General features: G+C 39.6%; 3 protein-coding genes across 3 annotated transcripts; 1 reads left to right on the plus strand and 2 right to left on the minus strand.

Annotated features, from left to right (window-relative positions):
• Window positions 1-42: 42 nt before the first annotated feature.
• LOC124059522 (odorant receptor 131-2-like) lies at window positions 43-1,211 on the minus strand. The gene has a single exon (XM_046389582.1). It carries the CDS (start codon window positions 1,074-1,076, stop codon window positions 150-152), a length of 927 nt encoding a protein of 308 aa, XP_046245538.1. The 5' UTR covers window positions 1,077-1,211; the 3' UTR covers window positions 43-149.
• A 4,413-nt stretch (window positions 1,212-5,624) lies between these two features.
• On the minus strand, window positions 5,625-6,819 carry LOC124059523 (odorant receptor 131-2-like). The gene has a single exon (XM_046389583.1). The coding sequence runs from the start codon at window positions 6,754-6,756 to the stop codon at window positions 5,836-5,838; it is 921 nt and encodes a 306-aa protein (XP_046245539.1). The 5' UTR covers window positions 6,757-6,819; the 3' UTR covers window positions 5,625-5,835.
• Window positions 6,820-19,756: 12,937 nt separating this feature from the next.
• LOC124059810 (diablo homolog, mitochondrial-like) lies at window positions 19,757-22,622 on the plus strand. Its single transcript, XM_046390187.1, has 6 exons — window positions 19,757-19,893; window positions 20,375-20,489; window positions 20,606-20,728; window positions 21,316-21,426; window positions 21,550-21,646; window positions 22,035-22,622. Exons 1-6 carry the CDS (start codon window positions 19,850-19,852, stop codon window positions 22,241-22,243), a joined length of 699 nt encoding a protein of 232 aa, XP_046246143.1. The 5' UTR covers window positions 19,757-19,849; the 3' UTR covers window positions 22,244-22,622.
• The last annotated feature ends 1,977 nt before the right edge of the window (window positions 22,623-24,599 follow it).

Genomic DNA, 24,599 nt, shown 5'->3' on the forward strand with positions numbered 1-24,599 from the left:
GATGTTTTCCCACAAACATTGAACTTACTTGTGACACACACTTTCTGTACACATCATTTTTACAGGTTGATCAAATTAAAGCATTTCAGTAAGTAAGATACATTTCTGTGCATTCAGTCATTCTGTGAGAGAGTCATGGTGTTAAAGTGTCAAATCTGAGGATTCTTGACAAAGCCACAGGAAATACGGTGTTTCAGTGCAAGAAAAAACTTGTCATCCCTGAGGCCATAAATCAGGGGGCTCAAACATCTTGGAATAAGATTAAACATGATATAATTGAAGTACCTGATCTTAGCAAATAACATGTAATCAATTTTAAGTAAAGCTTCTTCTATGAACGGGCACCAAAACTGTGTGATACACAGCAGGAGCTGGAAAGCATGAAGGATTACAGTTCTGAGTCCTTTCCATGTGGACTTTTTATTCTCACCTGATGCCGCTTTGGCCACTTTCATTATTTTAACATAACAGAATATAATAGTAATAAACATGATCAAGAAGTAAAACTGAAAGACAGCTGACCTAAGATGACTCTGCCAGTTTTGGTGGGTGAAAACATCTGCAGTGCAGATGTTGTTTTGTCTGAAAACGCTGAGGGTGGCAGTTGAAAAGAAGATGGACAGAATAATAATGCAGGGTACAGAGCTGAGGCCGTGAATGATGAGGATGCAGTACAGAGCGCTGCGTGTGGAGCACAGCTCTGCATGTCGGAGGGGCATGCAAATGGCCACGTAGCGCTCCAGGGTCATTGCTGTCAGAGTAACTGGTGTGACAAAAGTGTACACAGACACCATGATGAATATAATAAGGCACGGCCACATTTGAATGGTGTATTGAAAATTTGTTAAAATTAGCAGGACATTAGATATGACTAAAAACGCACAATCAGACAATAGTGTAATAGCAAATAATATATATCGCATGGTTGTGTAGAAGTGAGCCTTCATTAAAAAAGTTGTGAAAAGTATGAAGTTGATACAAAGGAAAAGTGCCACCAAAACCTGAACGAAAACACTCCGATCATCGATCTTGTACTCTGGTGATTCACCATCAATCTGAGAGTTATTTGCCTCCATATAGTTCTGAAATATACAAGGGTTTCAGACACAGCCAATTCATCGAGCTCTAAAGACAGGCCTAAGATTCAGGAACTTAACAAGGACTAAACTGTGTCAGATTTTCTGTTGTACAAAACTCAGTTTAACAATGGCAGCAATTGCTGAAATTTTCATCATCAATATAACATTTCCTATATGTACAATAAATTTGACAAATACAAATCAACAGGTTAAAGTACATGAAGCTGTCAGATTACCAAACCATCCCTGCTCCTGCTGAGCTCCATGCAGCCTTCTGACAGAGGACTGTGTATGAAGACTATAAAGAGGCTACTATAACACAAGAGGGACAAAAGTCAGTTTGCTCACCACTGTGACATCATCAGTAGTTGTTGTTAGCAACAAACCTCACAGGTCATAGTAAGCATAGTTATGTGCTCTGTGTGATGAAGAGATGTTTTCCCACAAACATTAAACTTACTTGTGACACACACTTTCTGTACACATCATTTTTACAGGTTTAAGTTCGAGGGCCATCTTTAGGGCCTGGTTATGTGTTGTGTATGTAAACAGAAAACTGAATTTATATCTCATTGGACTCTCAAACTTATGTAAAGCCGAAAAATCACTGCATGAAGTGGCTGTGAATGTTGGATTGTTGGTTTTAAAGTGACACCGACTGTGAGAAGCAGCTCATCTCTAGAGCTAGCAAATGTGATGGTATACATGTGCTGTATTTTGTAACACTATCTTTTGACATAAAATTTGACAGTTGAGTTACTGTGAACTTTGATTCAAATGTTGTCATTAAAGACATGATGTGTCCTCTGAGGGAACACATGAAGGGTTCACACCTTGCAAGGACTGGACCTGCTCATGAAGAGCAATTCAGAGGTTTTGATACAAGGCACACCCAAAATATTTCTATTGACAGATAAACTTACACAACAAATTGGAGTTTGGTGTATTTAACATGGGCACTTCTGGAGATCGAACCACCAACCTACAGATTTGTGGACGAGCTGCGTGACCTACTTCACATTCTGAAATTAGCACCTGCTAATGCAGGTAGATTTTCTGTTTGGGGAGTGAATCTCTCAAGGCTACCACCACACTGCTGTGTAAAAGTTCGTACCGCTGATTCTTCATGAAGATGGGTGAAATGAGAGCTCCCGTAAAGTGAAATCAAAATATCTCGATGTCCCCCTAGAGGCTCAAACTGAAATGTCAAAGAACACATCAAATGGTTGGCGTCTGTCATTTTCAGCACTTCTTATCACAATGTAGTTTCAAGTGCCCATTTTGTCGACAAGTTTGTTTTTAATTAGTTATTTGATGCTATTAAAAAGGCGGTGAAACATCATGAATGACAGCTGAGTGTTGCTTGCAGTTGTTTCAGACAGGTGTAGAGGTAGGAGGAAATTGATCCCACAAACAGCTCTGCCACCCGATCGCTACTGCAGAGTCGAGGGCTCCCAACGACATCATGAGTGCAAGAAGGCAGCTGTCATACCCCCACAATATTTTGGCTTCACTTTTGTACATTTGAGATGTGTCATCCATCTTTTGATATGTCAAGGGTTTGTGTCGAAATAGTCACAACAGCAAATGCCTCTGGTGTCACTGATAGGCCCACTGTTTCTGGCTGTGTGTATGTGTGCTGGAGTTGGCTCATTCAAGTGTACTTCACGTGGGCACCAACAGTGAATTCATGGGCATTCAAGTTCACCCTGTAAATTCAGAAATCAAGAATCAAATGAAAAGTCGTCTTGTTTGAAAAACTTAAGCCACATCTGTCATTAGATTCTTATTTTAAAAATCTGCCTGTGTTGAAATTTTAGGAGGGGTCATAGCTCAGACTATATTCATTGTATAAATAACAATGACAAAATGTATGATTATTTTGGTCATTGGTTTCATGTATTTCTGTAATAAAGATTAGATTAGATTAGATTCAACTTTATTGTCATTACACATGTACAAGTACAATGCAACGAAACGCAGTTTGGCATCTAACCAGAAGTCCAATAAGCAGTAAGTGCCAGATATACAGTAATTTACAGTATGTACAGGGTATGTACAGGTGTCTATGCTACAGATATACTATAAACATGATATACAGGTAGTTGTCGTAATATAAAGGACAAAACATTGAATATCAAAATTTTTAACAGCCTTGGGACCCTGGGGCAAAATCTTATGAGCTGGGGTCTGTGGTCTAAAGGTCCCTGGCATGAAAAAGTTTGAGAACAACCAACCTAAAGAATGAATGCCATGTTTACACATGCGTGTTTGATATTTATTGTGAAATTCAGTAAACTAAATATCGTGTAAGAAAATAAGGTTTTGTTTGCAATGATAAATGTTACAGAATAGGGAGGCTGAGGCTCAGGAGGTGCTGTGGTCTCTCTGATAAGATAAGACAGTACTTAATCTTACTCATTTTACTAATCCCAAAGGAAATCGTTGACAGTGTGTTGGATGAGCAGGCCAGCATCTTGCAAGTTAAAAATGTGAATGTGACATGTGTTGTAGAGCGCACTGAGGAGATTTTCTACACCGCTTATCCATCAGGGTCGAGGAGGGGCTGGAGCCTATCCCAGCTGACTATGGGCAAGAGGCGGGGTTCACCCTGGACTGGTTGCCAGTCGATTGCAGGGCTGACACACAAAGACAGACAATCACAGTCTCTCACTCTCAGGGCCAATGTAGCCAATTAACCAATTAACCTCATGTGCATGTTTTTGGTATTGTGGGAGGAAGCCGGAGAAAACCCACACAGGCACAGGGAGAACATGCAAACTCCACACAAAAGGGCGGACTGGGGGGCTGGAACCCTCTTGCTATGCAGTGCTAACCACTGCACCACCGTGCCCTCCGTAAATGCAATCCATTGACCATCCGTTTTACCGTTTACCGTCAGATCTTCAATGTCACTGAGAAGCAGTTTCAGTGTAGAATTTTACATTTAAATTCAATGTTGAGACACCACTGATGTCAAAATGCCATTAGCTTTAATATATATGCTCTACTTTATACAGTCTGCTTTTCAGAAATGTTTATTTAACGGTAGTGTTAAAAAGTATGTGACAGCACACATAAACTACCACTGGTGCAAAGCTATTACATTTGCTGATTCTTGAATTGAGGTCATATTTACTTATTACTTGTTGATCAGATGAAAGCATTTCAGTAAGTAAGATACATTTCTGTGCAGTCAGTCATTCTGTGAGAGAGTCATGGTGTTAAAGTGTCAAATCTGAGGATTCTTGACAAAGCCACAGGAAATAAGGTGTTTCAGTGCAAGAAAAAACTTGTCATCCCTGAGGCCATAAATCAGAGGGCTCAAACATCTTGGAATAAGATTAAATATGATAAAATTGAAGAACCTGATATTAACATATAACATGTAATCAATTTTAAGTGCAGCTGCTTCTATGAACGGGCACCAAAACTGTGTGATACACAGCAGCAGCTGGAAAGCATGAAGAATTACAGTTCTGAGTCCTTTCCATGTGGACTTTTTATTCTCACCTGATGCCGCTTTGGCCACTTTCATTATTTTAACATAACAGAATATAATAGTAATAAACATGATCAAGAAGTAAAACTGAAAGACAGCTGACCTAAGATGACTCTGCCAGTTTTGATGGGTGAAAACATCCGCACTGCAGACATTGTTTTGTCTGAAAACGCTGAGGGTGGCAGTTGAAAAGAAGATGGACAGAATAATAATGCAGGGTACAGAGCTGAGGCCGTGAATGATGAGGATGCAGTACAGAGCACTGCGTGTGGAGCACAGCTCTGCATGTCGGAGGGGCATGCAAATGGCCACGTAGCGCTCCAGGGTCATTGCTGTCAGAGTAACTGGTGTGACAAAAGTGTACACAGACACCATGATGAATATAATAAGGCACAGCCACATTTGAATGGTGTATTGAAAATTTGCTAAAATTAGCAGGATATTAGATATGACTAAAAACGCACAATCAGACAATAGTGTAATAGCAAATAATATATATCGCATGGTTGTGTAGAAGTGAGCCTTCATTAGAAAAGTTGTGAGAAGTATAAAGTTGATAAAAAGGAAAAGTGCCACCAAAACCTGAACCAAAACACTCCGATCATTGATCTTGTACTCTGGTGATTCACCATCAATCTGAGAGTTATTTGCCTCCATATAGTCCTGAAATATACAAGGGTTTCAGACACAGCCAATTCATCGAGCTCTAAAGACAGGCCTAACATTCAGTAAGTTAACAAGGACTAAACTGTGTCAGATTTTCTGTTGTACAAAACTCAGTTTGGCTTTTAACAATGGCAGCAATTGTTGAAATTTTCATCATCAATATAACATTTTCTATATGTACAATAAATTTGACAAATACACATCAAAAGGTTAAAGTACATGAAGCTGTCAGATTACCAAACCATCCCTGCTCCTGCTGAGCTCCATGCAGCCTTCTGACAGAGGACTGTGTATGAAGACTATAAAGAGGCTACTATAACACAAGAGGGACAAAAGTCAGTTTGCTCACCACTGTGACATCATCAGTAGTTGTTGTTAGCAACAAACTTCACAGGCCATAGTAAGCATAGTCATGTGCTCTGTGTGATGAAGAGATGTTTTCCCACAAACATTAAACTTACTTGTGACACACACTTTCTGTACACATCATTTTTACAGGTTTATCAAATGAAATCATTTCAGTAAGTAAGATACATTTCTGTGCAGTCAGTCATTCTGTGAGAGAGTCATGGTGTTAAAGTGTCAAATCTAAGGATTCTTGACAAAGCCACAGGAAATACGGTGTTTCAGTGCAAGAAAAAACTTGTCATCCCTGAGGCCATAAATCAGAGGGCTCAAACATCTTGGAACAAGATTAAACATGATATAATTGAAGTACCTGATGTTAGCATATAACATGAAATCAATTTTAAGTGCAGCTGCTTCTATGAACGGGCACCAAAACTGTGTGATACACAGCAGCAGTTGGAAAGCATGAAGAATTACAGTTCTGAGTCCTTTCCATGTGGACTTTTTATTCTCACCTGATGCCGCTTTGGCCACTTTCATTATTTTAACATAACAGAATATAATAGTAATAAACATGATCAAGAAGTAAAACTGACTGATAGCTGACCTAAAATGACGCTGCCAGGTTTGATGGGTGAAAACATCTGAAGTGCAGACGTTGTTTTTTCTGAAAATGCTCAGGGTGACAGTTGAAAAGAAGATGGACAGAATAATAATGCAGGGTACAGAGCTGAGGCCGTGAATGATGAGGATGCAGTACAGAGCGCTGCGTGTGGAGCACAGCTCTGCATGTCGGAGGGGCATGCAAATGGCCACGTAGCGCTCCAGGGTCATTGCTGTCAGAGTAACTGGTGTGACAAAAGTGTACACAGACAACATGATGAATATAATAAGGCACAGCCACATTTGAATGGTGTATTGAAAATTTACTAAAATTATCAGGGTATTAGATATGAGTAAAAACGTACAATCAGACAATAGTGTAATAGCAAATAATATATATCGCATGGTTGTGTAGAAGTGAGCCTTCATTAAAAAAGTTGAGAAAAGTATGAAGTTGATAAAAAGGAAAAGTGCCACCAAAACCTGAACGAAAACACTCCGATCATTGATCTTGTACTCTGGTGATTCACCATCAATCTGAGAGTTATTTGCCTCCATATAGTTCTGAAATATACAAGGGTTTCAGACACAGCCAATTCATCGAGCTCTAAAGACAGGCCTAAGATTCAGGAACTTAACAAGGACTAAACTGTGTCAGATTTTCTGTTGTACAAAACTCAGTTTGGCTTTTAACAATGGCAGCAATTGCTGAAATTTTCATCATCAATATAACATTTTCTATATGTACAATAAATTTGACAAATACACATCAAAAGGTTAAAGTACATGAAGCTGTCAGGTTACCAAACCATCCCTGCTCCTGCTGAGCTCCATGCAGCCTTCTGACAGAGGACTGTGTATGAAGACTATAAAGAGGCTACTATAACACAAGAGGGACAAAAGTCAGTTTGCTCACCATTGTGACATCATCAGTAGTTGTTGTTAGCAACAAACCTCACAGCCAATAGTAAGCATAGTTATGTGCTCTGTGTGATGAAGAGATGTTTTCCCACAAAAATGAAAGTTACTTTTGACACACACTTTCTGTACACATCATTTTTACAGGTTTAAGTTCGAGGGCCATCTTTAGGGCCTGGTTATGTGTTGTGTATGGAAACAGAAACTGAATTTAAATCTCATTGGACTCTCAAACTTATGTAAAGCCGAAAAATCACTGCATGAAGTGGCTGTGAATGTTGGATTGTTGGTTTTAAAGTGACACCGACTGTGAGAAGCAGCCCCTCCAATGGTAGAGTCAGGCAGATGTGCCTTCCAGAGATATTTGACCATCCGACAAGCACTTCTGACTACACTGAGCACACTGACATCTTTTAGCTGTCAGGGACATGCAGCTGTCAGGTCAGCCTGATTCAGGAGAAGGATAGGTGGTGGGTGGGTCTCATTCCCAAGATGTCAAAACTGACACTTTGGTTTGATTTGTTGGTTTGTGGGTGTTCAGTCTTACCAAATGACAGATTGATATTATCTTAAGAGTTTTTTTCTTAAATGATTTTCTGTTTCGGAGGACAACTCTGGATTCATGAAGGCAAACTCTGCAGGATTAATGAAGCAGGCATATACACAAAATATGCAACAAAGCAACATTTATTTTCAAGATAGTTTGCAATGTTACGAGTAATATAATAGATTCTGCGATTTTTTTGAAATTATTATCACCAAACATTGAGTACAGCAAAAGATGTGGTAAAAAACACAAGACAGGTTTGTTCCCGATATGTCAGATTAAGGAATAAAAGCTGACTTTAATGTATTGTATACAGGGAATGGGATGTGATAATCACACACATTCTCTAAAAGAGCCAATGCTAACACTCGCAGGAACATCTAACATTTTTAGCACTTTTGTTCCTTGTTGTAAAAGGATTCATTAAGTTGAACATTTCCACACCTAAAAATAATGTTGTAAAAAAGCCCAGACACATATTTACGTACATGTTATATTAGTAACATAATGTCATGACTTTAATTCAGTTGAAATAAATCCAGTGGTTTCTTATATAAACCACAGAGAACATAATATTTCAGTGCATTAAAAAATAATTCGTCCCTAAGGCCATAAACGAGAGGGCTCAGACATCTTGGAGCAAGAATGAAAATAATATAGTTAAAATACCTGACATCAATAAATAACCTAACACTGACCTGAAGCACAGCTGCTTCTATAAATGGGCACCACAGCTGGATGAGACAGAGCAGCAGCTGGAAAGCATGAAGAATTACTGTTCTGAGTCCTTTCCATGTGGACTTCTTTTTCTCTCCCGATGCCGCTTTGGCCACCATCATTATTTTGATATAAGAGATTAAAATGATGATACACATAATTAAGAAGTAAAACTGACTGATGGCTGACCTAAGATGACGCTGCCAAGTATGAAAGATGAACATTTCCACAGCACATATTTTACCCTGGGTATAGAAGTCATGGGTTGCAGATGCAAAGAAGATGGACAGAATAATAATGCAGGGTACAGAGCTGAGGCCGTGAATGATGAGGATGCAGTACAGAGCGCTGCGTGTGGAGCACAGCTCTGCATGTCGGAGGGGCATGCAAATGGCCACGTAGCGCTCCAGGGTCATTGCTGTCAGAGTAACTGGTGTGACAAAAGTGTACACAGACAAAATAATATACATAATGAGACACAACCACATCTTCATGGTATAATAAAAATAGGACAAAACGAGCAGGATATTAGTCATGAATAAAAACAGACAATCAGACAGTAGTGTCACGGCAAATAATATATATCGCATGGTTGTGCAGAAGAAATCCTTCATAAAAAAAGTTGTGACCAGCGTAAAGTTGATGAAAAGGAAAAGTGCCACCAAAACCTGAACGAAAATGACCCGATCATTGATCTTCTTAACCGAGGATCCACCGATCTGAGAGTTATTTGCCTCCATATATTTCTGAAATATACACCAAGTTTATGACAATGCCTCAACTCATTTAGCTCTAAAGACAGATCTAAAACTCAGTTAGTTATCTAGAACTAAACTCTAACTAGATGCCCAGATTTAACAGATTTAACAACTCACTGCAGCAACTGGTGAAATTTTAGTTAAGTGACGTAAACACAATACACATCAGTGTAACATCTGACAAATACACATCAACAGGTCAAAGTACATGAAGCTGTCAGGTTACCAAACCATCCCTGCTCCTGCTGAGCTCCATGCAGCCTTCTGACAGAGGACTGTGTATGAAGACTATAAAGAGGCTACTATTTCTCAGGGAGAAGACGAAATCAGGCTTCACTCACTGCAATGTTGTCATCAGTTGTTGTTGTTAGCAACAAACCTCACAGCCAATAGTAAGCATAGTTATGTGCTCTGTGTGATGAAGAGATGTTTTCCCACAAAAAATAAACTTACTTGTGACACACACTTTCTGTACACATCATTTTTACAGGTTTAAGTTTGAGGGCCATCTTCAGGGCCTGGTTATGTGTTGTGCGACCACAGCAAAAATGTCAGTGCATTTTCCAAACTGTCTGTTACGATTTATCGGGAAAAAAAACTGAAGAGAACTCAGAGAATACCAGAAGTAGTTGTGTATGTAAACAGAAACTGAATTTAAATCTCATTGGACTCTCAAACTTATGTAAAGCCGAAAAATCACTGCATGAAGTGGCTGTGAATGTTGGATTGTTGGTTTTAAAGTGACACTGACTGTGAGAAGCAGCCCCTCCAATGGTAGAGTCAGGCAGATGTGTCTTCCAGAGATATTTGACCATCCGACAAGCACTTCTGACTACACTGAGCACACTGACATCTTTAAGCTGTCCGGGACTTGCAGCTGTCAGGTCAGCCTCCTAAGTGGCTTCGCACCTCTGGTTGTCCCCTTGCCCGACCCCCAGAGCGGCTTCTGTTGCATTGTCAGTGTCTGGATCTTGGTCCTCCAGACCTGCAGTGCCCTTTGCTCCTGTCTCCTGGTCATTTTCCAGACCCCCTCCGCTGATACGCCTTGCTTCCAGGCTGTATGCTTGAGGTCTCTGGGTCCCGTGTTCTCCAGCTGTTTGCCTGAGTCTAATTTGTTATTCCTGGTTTATTACTTCTTCTGTAAATGTTGAGCTATTGCTCTAAATACCTGAACATTTTTCACTGCTGGTGCTGGTGAAGTTAGAGAAAAAATCAGTTTAACTTAAAGTCTTTGATTCAGGAGAAGGATAGGTGGTGGGTGGGTCTCATTCCCAAGATGTCAAAACTGACACTTTTGTTTGTTGGTTGGTTTGTGGGTGTTCAGTCTTACCAAATGACAAATTGATATTATCTTAAGAGTTTTAATGAGTTTAAGTGATTTTCTCAAGAACTGGCTCGCCAACACAATCAGTTTCGAAGGCCAACTCTGGATTCATGAAGGCAAAGTCTGCAGAGCTTTTTTGAAATGTTACTATGATCACCAAACATTGAGTACAGCAAAAGATGTGGTAAAAAACACAAGACAGGTTTGTTCCCAATATGTCAGATTAAGGAAGAAAAGCTGACTTTAATGTATTGTATACAGGGAATGGGATGTGATAATCACACACATTCTCTAAAAGAGCCAATGCTAACACTCGCAGGAACATCTGACATTTTTAGCACTTTTGTTCCTTGTTGTAAAAGGATTCATTAAGTTGAACATTTCCACATCTAAAAATAACGTTGTAAAAAAAGCCCAGACACATATTTACGTACATGTTATATTAGTAACATAATGTCATGACTTTAATTCAGTTGAAATAAATCCAGTGGTTTCTTATATAAACCGCAGAGAACATAATATTTCAGTGCATTAAAAAATAATTCGTCCCTAAGGCCATAAACGAGAGGGCTCAGACATCTTGGAGCAAGAATGAAAATAATATAGTTAAAATACCTGACATCAATAAATAACCTAACACTGACCTGAAGCACAGCTGCTTCTATAAATGGGCACCACAGCTGGATGAGACAGAGCAGCAGCTGGAAAGCATGAAGAATTACTGTTCTGAGTCCTTTCCATGTGGACGTCTTTTTCTCTCCCGATGCCGCTTTGGCCACCATCATTATTTTGATGTAAGAAAATAAAATGATGATACACATAATTAAGAAGTAAAACTGACTGATGGCTGACCTAAGATGACGCTGCCAAGTATGAAAGATGAACATTTCCACAGCACATATTTTACCCTGGGTATAGAAGTCATGGGTTGCAGATGCAAAGAAGATGGACAGAATAATAATGCAGGGTACAGAGCTGAGGCCGTGAATGATGAGGATGCAGTACAGAGCGCTGCGTGTGGAGCACAGCTCTGCATGTCGGAGGGGCATGCAAATGGCCACGTAGCGCTCCAGGGTCATTGCTGTCAGAGTAACTGGTGTGACAAAAGTGTACACAGACAAAATAATATACATAATGAGACACAACCACATCTTCATGGTATAATAAAAATAGGACAAAACGAGCAGGATATTAGTCATGAATAAAAACAGACAATCAGACAGTAGTGTCACGGCAAATAATATATATCGCATGGTTGTGCAGAAGAAATCCTTCATAAAAAAAGTTGTGACCAGCGTAAAGTTGATGAAAAGGAAAAGTCCCACCAAAACCTGAACGAAAATGACCCGATCATTGATCTTCCTAACCGAGGATCCACCGATCTGAGAGTTATTTGCCTCCATATATTTCTGAAATATACACCAAGTTTATGACAATGCCTCAACTCATTTAGCTCTAAAGACAGATCTAAAACTCAGTTAGTTATCTAGAACTAAACTCTAACTAGATGCCCAGATTTAACAGATTTAACAACTCACTGCAGCAACTGGTGAAATTTTAGTTAAGTGACGTAAACACAATACACATCAGTGTAACATCTGACAAATACACATCAACAGGTCAAAGTACATGAAGCTGTCAGGTTACCAAACCATCCCTGCTCCTGCTGAGCTCCATGCAGCCTTCTGACAGAGGACTGTGTATGAAGACTATAAAGAGGCTACTATTTCTCAGGGAGAAGACGAAATCAGGCTTCACTCACTGCAATGTTGTCATCAGTTGTTGTTGTTAGCAACAAACCTCACAGCCAATAGTAAGCATAGTTATGTGCTCTGTGTGATGAAGAGATGTTTTCCCACAAAAAATAAACTTACTTGTGACACACACTTTCTGTACACATCATTTTTACAGGTTTAAGTTTGAGGGCCATCTTCAGGGCCTGGTTATGTGTTGTGCGACCACAGCAAAAATGTCAATGCATTTTCCAAACTGCCTTTTACGATTTATCGAGAAAAGAAAACTGAAGAGAACTCAGAGAATACCAGAAGTAGTTGTGTATCTAAACAGAAAACTGAATTTAAATCTCATTGGACTCTCAAACTTATGTAAAGCCGAAAAATCACTGCATGAAGTGGCTGTGAATGTTGGATTGTTGGTTTTAAAGTGACACCGACTGTGAGAAGCAGCCCCTCCAATAGTAGAGTCAGACAGATGTGTCTTCCAGAGATATTTGACCATCCGACAAGCACTTCTGACTATACTGAGCACACTGACATCTTTAAGCTGTCAGGGACATGCAGCTGTCAGGTCAGCCTCCTAAGTGGCTTCGCACCTCTGGTTGTCCCCTTTCCCGACCCCCAGAGCGGCTTCTGTTGCATTGTCAGTGTCTGGATCTTGGTCCTCCAGACCTGCAGTGCCCTTTGCTCCTGTCTCCTGGTCATTTTCCAGACCTCCTCCGCTGATACGCCTTGCTTCCAGGCTGTATGCTTGAGGTCTCTGGGTCCCGTGTTCTCCAGCTGTTTGCCTGAGTCTAATTTGTTATTCCTGGTTTATTACTTCTTCTGTAAATGTTGAGCTATTGCTCTAAATACCTGAACATTTTTCACTGCTGGTGCTGGTGAAGTTAGAGAAAAAATCAGTTTAACTTAAAGTCTTTGATTCAGGAGAAGGATAGGTGGTGGGTGGGTCTCATTCCCAAGATGTCAAAACTGACACTTTTGTTTGTTGGTTGGTTTGTGGGTGTTCAGTCTTACCAAATGACAAATTGATATTATCTTAAGAGTTTTAATGAGTTTAAGTGATTTTCTCAAGAACTGGCTCGCCAACACAATCAGTTTAGGAGGCGAACTCTGGATCCATGAAGGCAAAGTCTGCAGAGCTTTTTTGAAATGTTACTATGATCACCAAACATTGAGTACAGCAAAAGATGTGGTAAAAAACACAAGACAGGTTTGTTCCCGATATGTCAGATTAAGGAAGAAAAGCTGACTTTAATGTATTGTATACAGGGAATGGGATGTGATAATCACACACATTCTCTAAAAGAGCCAATGCTAACACTCGCAGGAACATCTAACATTTTTAGCACTTTTGTTCCTTGTTGTAAAAGGATTCATTAAGTTGAACATTTCCACACCTAAAAATAATGTTGTAAAAAAAGCCCAGACACATATTTACATACATGTTATATTAGTAACATAATGTCATGACTTTAATTCAGTTGAAATAAATCCAGTGGTTTCTTATATAAACCACAGAGAACATAATATTTCAGTGCATTAAAAAATAATTCGTCCCTAAGGCCATAAACGAGAGGGCTCAGACATCTTGGAGCAAGAATGAAAATAATATAGTTAAAATACCTGACATCAATAAATAACCTAACACTGACCTGAAGCACAGCTGCTTCTATAAATGGGCACCACAGCTGGATGAGACAGAGCAGCAGCTGGAAAGCATGAAGAATTACTGTTCTGAGTCCTTTCCATGTGGACGTCTTTTTCTCTCCCGATGCCGCTTTGGCCACCATCATTATTTTGATGTAAGAAAATAAAATGATGATACACATAATTAAGAAGTAAAACTGACTGATGGCTGACCTAAGATGACGCTGCCAAGTATGAAAGATGAACATTTCCACAGCACATATTTTACCCTGGGTATAGAAGTCATGGGTTGCAGATGCAAAGAAGATGGACAGAATAATAATGCAGGGTACAGAGCTGAGGCCGTGAATGATGAGGATGCAGTACAGAGCGCTGCGTGTGGAGCACAGCTCTGCATGTCGGAGGGGCATGCAAATGGCCACGTAGCGCTCCAGGGTCATTGCTGTCAGAGTAACTGGTGTGACAAAACTGTACACAGACAAAATAATATACATAATGAGACACAACCACATCTTCATGGTATAATAAAAATAGGACAAAATGAGCAGGATATTAGTCATGAATAAAAACAGACAATCAGACAGTAGTGTCACAGCAAATAATATATATCGCATGGTTGTGCAGAAGAAATCCTTCATAAAAAAGGTTGTGACCAGCGTAAAGTTGATGCAAAGGAAAAGTCCCACCAAAACCTGAACGAAAATGACCTGATCATTGATCTTCCTAACTGAGGATCCACCGATCTGAGAGTTATTCGCCTCCATATATTTCTGAAATATACACCAAGTTTATGACAATGCCTCAACTCATTTAGCTCTAAAGACAGATCTAAAACTCAGTTAGTTATCTAGAACTAAACTTTAACTAGATGCCCAGATTTAACAGATTTAACAACTCACTGCAGCAACTGGTGAAATTTTAGTTAAGTGACGTAAACACAATACACATCAGTGTAACATCTGACAAATACACATCAACAGGTCAAAGTACATGAAGCTGTCAGGTTACCAAACCATCCCTGCTCCTGCTGAGCTCCATGCAGCCTTCTGACAGAGGACTGTGTATGAAGACTATAAAGAGGCTACTATAACACAAGGGGGACAAAAGTCAGAGTTTGCTCACCACTGTGACGTCATCTGTAGTTGTTGTTAGCAACAAACCTCACAGGCCATAGTAAGCATAGTTGCTTTGTGTGATGGGGAGATGTCTTACAAAAATTAAAACTACCTATAATAGTGGAGGTTTTGGGCTTTCTCGCTGAGGCTGCTGCCCCCTGCAACCTGGACGCGGATAAGCAGAAGAAGATGAAGACCAAGACCAAATTAAACAGAATAGCAGTATCGCATTGTATTCACTCATATGTGACACAAGTTGATAAGACAGACTAGTTAGCAAGCAGTTGCTACTTCACACATCCACTTTCATCATTGGTGCTTCCTCCTGGTTCATATAATAGTTCAGTATTTACCCTGTGTTTGCTCCACCTTTGGTCTCTACCAGCTCCCGAGGCTAATATGTGGCTCTTGAGTTGCTTAATGCTTCACCATATCCATCAACTTCATCTGATGCCTCACAGGGAGTACATTTGTTTTTTATAGCTTTTTTTACCAACAACATCTGCCTGCTGTGAGCAAAAATGATACTAAACATAAACATCATAACTTGTTGGTTTCTCATCAGTTGAACCTTGTCAACAAAACTTTAGCAGTGTGGTGCTTCTGTCTACAACATACTGCTGTAGTAGCCCTCCTTCATCACTTCATTTCTTCATCACTGAGCATATTGCTTCAGTTGAGCCAGTGTGAGAAAGCCACCACGAATGTGCATTTAAAAACATGCATGTATGATTCCATATCAAGGTGTGTACATTTAGGCTATGATCACAACATCAATACCACTTCATGACAGTGAGGCCCTTATGATGGTTGAGGTCTTGATGTGGGGAGCTCTGGCAAAATAAATTGTAGTATTGAGAGTATGGCTTTAAAAAACTAACAAGTATTAGTAATTATTCTGTCTTATTTTTATTGGTCAAAGATATTTCACAATGTTGGTGTGTTTCTGTAATGTTAAGCATTTGTGAATTTGTCATACACACATTCACAACGTGCACAGCTGAAACATAATGTCCTCGGATCCTGAGTCAATCCAAGAAAACTCTTCCGGAAACTGTTTTGTGAAGAAGCCCAACTGCTGAAGTCAATTAAAAGTTTTGTTTCCAGCATAGCACAGCACGGCGCGTATTATTGAATACAGTTTGAGAAGTGGTTGTGTGGAGGGATGACGATATTGTGTCAGAAAGCCAAATTTGTTGTTGCCTTGTGCTCTACTGGTCACTATAAAGAAGGGTCCCAAGAGGTGAGCAGGAAGCATTTGTCTTTGCAAGCTGAGGGCTGAGCCGAGGTATCTTTAACTTGTTGTGAAATACTATAGATGTGTATTTACTCAAAGAGTTAAAGCAAGGCGTCTGGACTTGTGAACATTGGCTTGAAGACGTTTCGCTGCTAATCCAAGCAGCTTCATCAGTTCTGTATCTATAGATGTGTATTTGTTCTGGTCAAAACTAATTCCACCTGTTACTACTGTTAGACCATTTTCTGAGTTATAATGTGATTATATTACAGTTTATTACAGTTTAGATGATGATACATGATTTCTCGATTTCGGCCCTGGCTTCACAGTCATATCCTTTTGTGTTTAGACATGATTTTGAAACATATGGCTGAAAATAACTTAGCATTTGCCAGTGCATCCTCAGTGAGAGTGATCTCTGAATGAGTGATTTTAGTTCAGGTTTTGATTGCAATTTTCCTTTGCATCAACTCTATGCTCATCATGACCTTTTTTTAGGATTATTTCTACAGAAACATGCGCTACATCTTGTTTGCAACCACATTGCTGTGTGACTGTCCTGAAAAAATCTCTCTCTCTCGTCTTTTTCTATTTTATTGTTCCTATGCAGGGCGGCACGGTGGTGCAGTGGTTAGTACTGTCGCCTCATAGCAAGAGGGTTCCAGGTTCGAATCCCGGTCTGGGCCCTTCTATGTGGAGTTTGCATGTTCTCCCTGTGCCTGCGTGGGTTTTCTCCGGGTTCTCTGGTTTCCTCCCACAATACCAAAAACATGCACATTAGGTTAATTGGCTTCTCTACATTACCCCTAGGTGTGAGAGTGTGTGGCTGTCTGTCTTTGTGTGTTGGCCCTGCGACTGACTGGCGACCAGTCCAGTGTGTACCCTGCCTTTCGCCCGTATAAGCGGTATAGAAAATGGATGGATGGATGTTCCTATGCAGATGTGGCTGTGTCTTATTATGTACATCATGTTGTCTGTCATGACTTTTGTCACACCAGTTACTCTGACAGCAATGACCCTGGAGCGCTACGTGGCCATTTGCATGCCCCTCCGACATGCAGAGCAAACAAAACAAAGGTCTGCACTTCAGATGTGTTCACCCAAGAAACCTGACAGCGTCATCTTATGTCAGCTTTCAGTCAGTTTTACTTCTTGATCATGTTTATTACTATTATATTCTGTTATGTTAAAATAATGAAAGTGGCCAAAGCGGCATCAGATGAGAATAAGAAGTCCACATGGAAAGGACTCAGAACTGTAATTCTTCATGTATTCCAGCTGCTGCTGTGTCTCACACAGATGTGGTGTCCCGTCATAGAAGCTGCTGTACTTAAAACTGATTACATGTTATATGCTGATATCAGGTACTTCAATTATATCATGTTTAATCTTGTTCCAAGATGTCTGAGTCCTCTTATTTATGGCCTCAGGGATAACAAGTTTTTTCTTGCACTGAAACACTATGTTCTATGTGGCTGCGTCAGAAACAAATTTCTAAATTTGACCAATAAAAATTAGAATTCTGTCACAGAATTGACTGTTCATTGCACATTAATTTACCTTATTTGTTAAAATTCCTTTAACGAGGAAGCAATTTGTGAATATTCCCTCATTTCAGTTTCTCGGCGTGTGCTCATAGAGTGGGTTATGATGTGATTGTATCGCCTCGATTAGTTCACTTTCACTTGAACACATGTTGGATACATCACACACTGACCACAGACTTCCCTCACACACACACACTCACAAGGCACATATCATGAAAAATATGAAAAATGTAATTGTAATGTAAATGCTGAACTGACTAATTTAATTTATTTATTTTTGCAACTTTTGTTGTTTTGTTGCACATTTTGTTGCACAGCTGCTGACAGTGTGTGGCCTGTACACTCATCAACTTCTGATAGGAAACTTTGAGTTATGATGAAGGGATATTACGCTGACACTCTTGGCTTGTTTTTCATCATCATGCTTTCTTCTGTGTACTGATTATAATCAGCCGGTTATCTCCTGTGTGTAATAATAAACTCCTGTGAAACTAATTAAGCGTAATGGTAAATGGCATCATTAATTATTTAAAGATTGCTGTGGTAATGTTGGCTCATGCACTCATCTCTCAAAGTTTCTGTTAACAAAGCTTTGATAAATCTGTTTTACTTGTTTGTACATTTGCATTTATGATCCCTTGTCACATGCTTTTCACAACCACAGCGCTGTGTCCTGGGTTATGATGCGATTATATTCCCATGATGAGTACAATTTCAGTCATTAACATCAATCTGAATATTTCACAGTTTTTGCATCATATTGATACCAATCATCCACATCTCATAAGACAGTTGGTTAACCATCATGTAGTAGAAGCCATGAAGGAATGAAATAAATTACTAATCACAAATAAAAAAAATTATTTAATCCGCATCTTAACTAAACATCTCATTGCATGTTGTGGTTTTAAAATGGGAAATGAAAGGGCAATGAAACTACAATCCTGATTCAAAAGAAGTCGTGACACTTTAATGTTTAATGTCAGTAAAAGCAGAATGCAGTGATTTGCAGATGAACAGTGTTTCTAAAGGAACAGTTTCACATTCCATGCAGTAAAAATCTTTATACATTCATGGGATGCGTTTCACAAAGTGGTCAACCTTCTCGGCATACCTTATGTCTGAACAGCTGAGCCTTTCGTGGGCGCCCCTCTCATTAACTTTCTTTACTTTATGTTGCCAGTATCAAATTCAGGATAAGTATACATTTGCAAAAACTTATGAAGTTGATGAGGTAAAACAAATATATTGTCTTTGTATTGTTATCAGTTGTTGTATATATATCATCATTATTATAAAATTCTCACATTCTGTTTTATTTGTCTTTTACCAAGCACATCAACAATTTGGGAGCAGGGTTCTATACAGTAAACTTCTATGAAATCAGATAATCAGGTCTGAGTGAAGGGAAGTGTAGCTCATGCTGCTGTGCTGCTGTCGGAGGAAACAAACCCGGAGGCCTCCAGCTGGGGCCCCTGTGCACACACATCCAACACATTTAGACTTTTCTGTAACCACAGCTACTCTACAGTCACAAGGATGTTGCGGTTTCCAAAGATTTCTCAAATGAATCACATGCACCATCTGAAAATGAAATATTGTGTTTTTAATGACTTAAAAGTAATCATGAAACAACTGACAAGTCCAGTAAAAGAAAAAAAAAGTGCTGCAAAAAATACTAGGATGCAACACCACCGAAGTCACTGTGGTCATCATTATTTTAACCTAACCTATTTTAATCTGAATGAATCTAATCTGAAGTGCTCAGGCCGTCTTTGCTGACTTTGCTGCTACTAAATACACCACTATGCTTGAGAAGGTACTTTTCTATTAGTTGCCTTAAAAATTGAGTTTAATTGTTATTGCATAATTTCTGTTTGACATTTTCTCAGTTTATCTGTGCTTGTTTCTGCCATCGTGCCGCTGTGACGTCCCTCTGGGGACCAATAAGGGCTTATCTTATCACCAAGAAAATGTTGCTGTTTTCCCCACGAGGGGGCAGCAGTGATCAGTCTGTGACAGCTTTACAAGAGAGGAACCTCTGACGACGAATATTTTCTTCTAGAGGAAGGAAGGAGGAAGAAGAATAAGGGCGGACCAAGATGGCCGCGCTGAGGAAGGTAGCAATCTGCCTCCGCCTCCTCAGGTAGAATGTGTATTCCAATTAACTGACGTTAAGCTAGAGACTTTTGTAGTTTAATTTATACACAGTATATTAAACTAATAGTACCTTAAAGATTAATTGCTGTTGTTGACTTTACTTTGGAGAATTTAGTATGTTTTACTACACGACAAAAGTGCTGGCAAAGAGAACCGGAAGCTGCCAGAATACACGTTAAACTTGTTTTTCTTTTCCTGACATTAGCTTTAGCTTAGCGTGTTTTCTGTTCTCATTGTTACTACAGCTGAGAATCGACAAACAAAAATAGTATCGTCAGCTTTTGATGTCTCAATCGACTCTTTCAGTTTTGGTCGCTAGTTAGAACTGTCTCAGCTAGTTAGAGACTATAGAAAAGATAAAACCCGTTTGCCTCGCATGACAAGGATTCAGAACCTAATTGTAAAAGTATTAGATTTAACAGAAAGTGGCGGTTTTATTCGGGATTCTTGTTATTTATTCTATTCAGGAGTTCTGCACGTATCCTGAGCAGCAGAAAACCTGCGAAATGGTCACGTACTTTGTACACAAGTCTAGCGTCTTTAACTGTCGGTGGTGGACTGTGTGCGATACCTTTCAAACAGGTGAGTCTGTCGGTGATGTACCAGAGATGGACACCTGTGGAAATTAGAGCCAAATAATCTACATCTACACTATTTAACTTGTAATTCTGTTTCTTGTTCCCACCTCTTTATCTTAGGTTGACAACCTCTCTCACGACTCTCTGGTCAAACGAGCAGCCTCTCTTGTAACGGACAGTTCAAGCACTTTTCTCTCTCAGGCTGCCTTGGCTCTGATGGATGCCATCACAGAGTACTCAAAAGTAAGTTTTTTGATGTTGTGGAAAGCATTTTTCATACTGCATCTCATCTGCACTATTGCAGAACAATTACTGTACTGTCATAGCAGTAAAAAGCACCTGAACTTTAATTTTTGTATTTATTTATTTGTTTATTTTTTTTATTTATTTAAACTTGGGATTAAGACAGGGACAAAAGTAGGGCAGGTTGGGAGAGTTGTTCATGACCAGATGCGGTACGATATAGTTTGTAGAAACAAGCCAGTGGCATTATATAAAGATCTGTACGCAAGCTGTTGTAGATTTTGTCAAGTACAATCAAAATGTTAAAAGTTCATCCAAAGCACACAAAAACACACTTTCCCTCTCACCATAGTGAAAGACATGTAGACAGTTTGTTTTGATTTCAAATTGAGTTCAAGATCTCTGTGTTGCTGTTGACACTCCAATAGATCAGAGGTGAATAGTATTTAACTAGTTGTGCTTAACATAAAATAGCAAAATACATGGCAGGGATTATCTACAGACCATTTTTTCAACTGTAATAATTTGAATATTGTTCATACTGCAGTAATGTAAAGTGTGTATGCACTCCCTCTGTTTGTTAACAGGCTGTGCACACACTTATTGCTCTCCAAAGACGATATTTGGACTCTCTGGGAAAACTGACTCCATCAGAAGAGGACACAATCTGGCAGGTGATCATTGGCCAGCGTGCAGAGGTTAGTCAGATTAGGTTAGAGGTTAGAGGTTGTCTTCTTTTGTGAAAAGTGCTTCATAAAACCAAACCCTACAAACAGTTGCAGAGCTGTGTGACCTGACTATATTTCTCTCCATCCTGGCAGGTTAATGACAGACAAGGTGAATGCAGGCGTTTTGAGGCAACCTGGGTCAGTGCAGTCAAGCTGTGTGAAACGGCAGCGGAGGTAGCGTACACGTCAGGTGTGTAAAAGAACACGTCTGTGTGTGGTTATTTGGCTGTGTGATGGAAGAGTTGGGATGTCATTGTTGTGGTGTTGAGGCAGGTTTTCTCAGGGCCCTTGTAATGATGAATACAAGTTTTTCGCTGTGATTCGCCTCCTCAAAGCTTGGATGTTGTTGTCTGTGCCTGTTCCCATTCAGCTGTTGTCAGTGTTACACTTTAGACAGTGTATGGATCATTTGCTGTCATCCAGGAGGCCTTTGTGTAGAACACTGGAGATGATGGACAGGAGTGCCTTCTTAATGACCACACCTACTGTCTGAACTTGAGCTGGTGTTATGTCAACCTTAGAACATTTTTTTTTTCAGCTATTTGACAGACTGTGTGTTTGCATTTGTGTGTGTCCAGGAGCTGAACATGCGTCCATCACGATGAGGACAAACATTGAAGTAGCCCAGACGCAGGTGCAGGAGGCAAAGAAACTGTCAGCGGATGCAGATAAAAAGCTGGCCGAGACTAAAGTAATGGAGGTTGAAAGAATGACACAATATGCTGCATCCTTACAGAATAATACCGACGAGGAAGAGGTGCCTGAGGCTTATTTAAGAGAAGACTGAAACAACAGAAAGCATACAAAGAGGTTTTGTAAATTAGAACTTGAAGTCATCCTGACAATGTCTTCTTTTGAGTTGGAAAGAGTTTTGGCTCTGTGATTTGTTATGTATCAGTCACAGAAAATTGTGTTCAAATGTTTGTGCTAACATCTGCACATAAACTGCAATGCTGAAAAAGTGAAACGCACACAAAATGGTGACATCTGAATAATTCACTGCAGTCTTTTTAAGTGTTTGGTCTTTTAAGACTATTATTAGAATAATGCCTGTGCAGCACTGATGACAGTATGTTTATTGTATTGTGACTTGACCAGCATCAGATTGTGTGTTATATTTTGCCAAAATTCATTGTAATAAAGACAAAACACTATATAACAACATACAACTGTGTGTTTTTGGTCTTCACTTGTTGCAGTAGCATCAGATAATGAAATGTAGAACTTCATTTCCTGTTTACTAGGTGAATGTTAATTTAGCAAAGTGATTAGTGGGTTAGATTCAGTATGATGTTACTCAGGCTTGTTTTTTGGCAACATCACAGTGAGCCAAAACATTCAACAACATGTAACCAGTGCCAAAAATGGAGAGAACACAGTGTGTCCGCTTAATATTGTTGCCAGAGGTTGAGAGTTGCTGCAGCATGTCAGATCTATTCTGATTTAATTGTTGGTGTGTACAGATGTCATACAGGATAGGTGTTTGTGCTAACTCTGTGAACAGAATGTCCCCTGCGGTCGTTTTGGGAGATGGTCTGTTTGCTGAAGCTACCAGAAGCCTCTTCGTAAACACTCCAAAACCCAGAGACGCCACAGAGTTGGCTGGTGCACACTGTCTTTGTGAAATTCAACCAATCATTTGGAGGCATCAAATTTGTTTCTTGCAGTAATGTTTGAATTCACCATCCATACAAATTTCAGTCTGCAAATGAATTAATTTCCCACTGATTCCCGCCAGTGTACCTTTGGGAACATCTTTAAGGTGGTATTGTCTTACTTCATATTTGTATGTCTCTTTTTCACTCAACAACTCTACCTTCATTGCAAATTACCCATGTCCTGACTCTCCCCTATAGAGCTTTTAGGCCGTTTCTCAAAGGCCCCCCATCATCACTTCATCTTCAGCATCAGGTCTTTCCACAGAGCAGAAAACACAGGGTATACCTCTGGTCACCATAAAAGATGGTTCACTTGTACGTACTTAATGTAAAACCAAGAATCATTCTACAACTGGCTTTTGTTTCCAGGACACAAAATGCAAAATAATACAGATTTCTCTAAGTTAGTTTTAGACTAAGGTGTGGATAACTGCTCACATTTATAAACAAGATGCCTGACAGACTGACCTCATTTGAATTAATACAGGACTTCACAGGTTGCGACACCAGTGCAAGGTGTACCCCGTCTCTTGCCCATAGTCAGCTGGGATAGGATCCACAACACTGACAGATAAGTGATATAAATGGATGGATGGTAGGTTCACATTTTTCCAGTTCTTTATATAACAGCAACTAGGTATCCAAATGTACACTGAAGCAAGTTTTGCTTGCTGTAATTGTACATACTGGAGGAGATCTCCTCTTAAAAAGCTTCTTATGTAAATGACAAACTTCAGAGATCTGCTTCTACACAAAAAACATTTGAAAGTCACTTGATTTGTCACACTACTGAAGCCTCATATTAGCTTCAGCTGAAGCAGGGATCATCAGATCTCTTAATAGCCAGTATTAACATGAGGACTGATTACATTACATTACATTAACTTTTTTTTAATATTCATATTGAAATCTGATTATTGTAGGACAGAACTAATAATGTATGAAGGAATTTATTATCATTTCATTCCAGCAGATGGCGATCTTAATCCATTACTACACTACATTCATTTATTCACATTATTTCACATTGTACTTACTTTTTTTTTTTTTTTTTACTATGAAATGCAAACCTCAGATTGTTAGAGGTGCTTTAATGTGAATATACACTGCTACATATAACTGCATTTCCACGAGGCATTTTGTCTCTAAATCTGCGTGTGCACATACCACCATATTACCACTTGTGCATACCTTCACATAATATTACATACTAGAGAACGTTAAACTAGCAGCTCAGAATATACACCCAACGTGCAAGTCTGTTTCATAATCTTGACTTATGGTTCAGTAATGTGGATATGCTCTGTAACAGGTATGTTGTCTCTATTGTCTGCCCTCGAAAGGTCAGTGTGTACTGCGGAGGGTCATTTCAGAGGGAGCTCATTATGGGGAAGACCTACACGGGGCTGCGAACACGAGCTTGTAGAGTCGTCAGTAGTGAGGTGACCTCTCCCTGCTCTTGATGGTCAAGCCTTGGTGGGGGCT

The sequence above is a fragment of the Scatophagus argus genome, chromosome 5 (genome assembly GCF_020382885.2).
Source record: "Scatophagus argus isolate fScaArg1 chromosome 5, fScaArg1.pri, whole genome shotgun sequence".
NCBI classification, from domain to species: domain Eukaryota; kingdom Metazoa; phylum Chordata; class Actinopteri; family Scatophagidae; genus Scatophagus; species Scatophagus argus.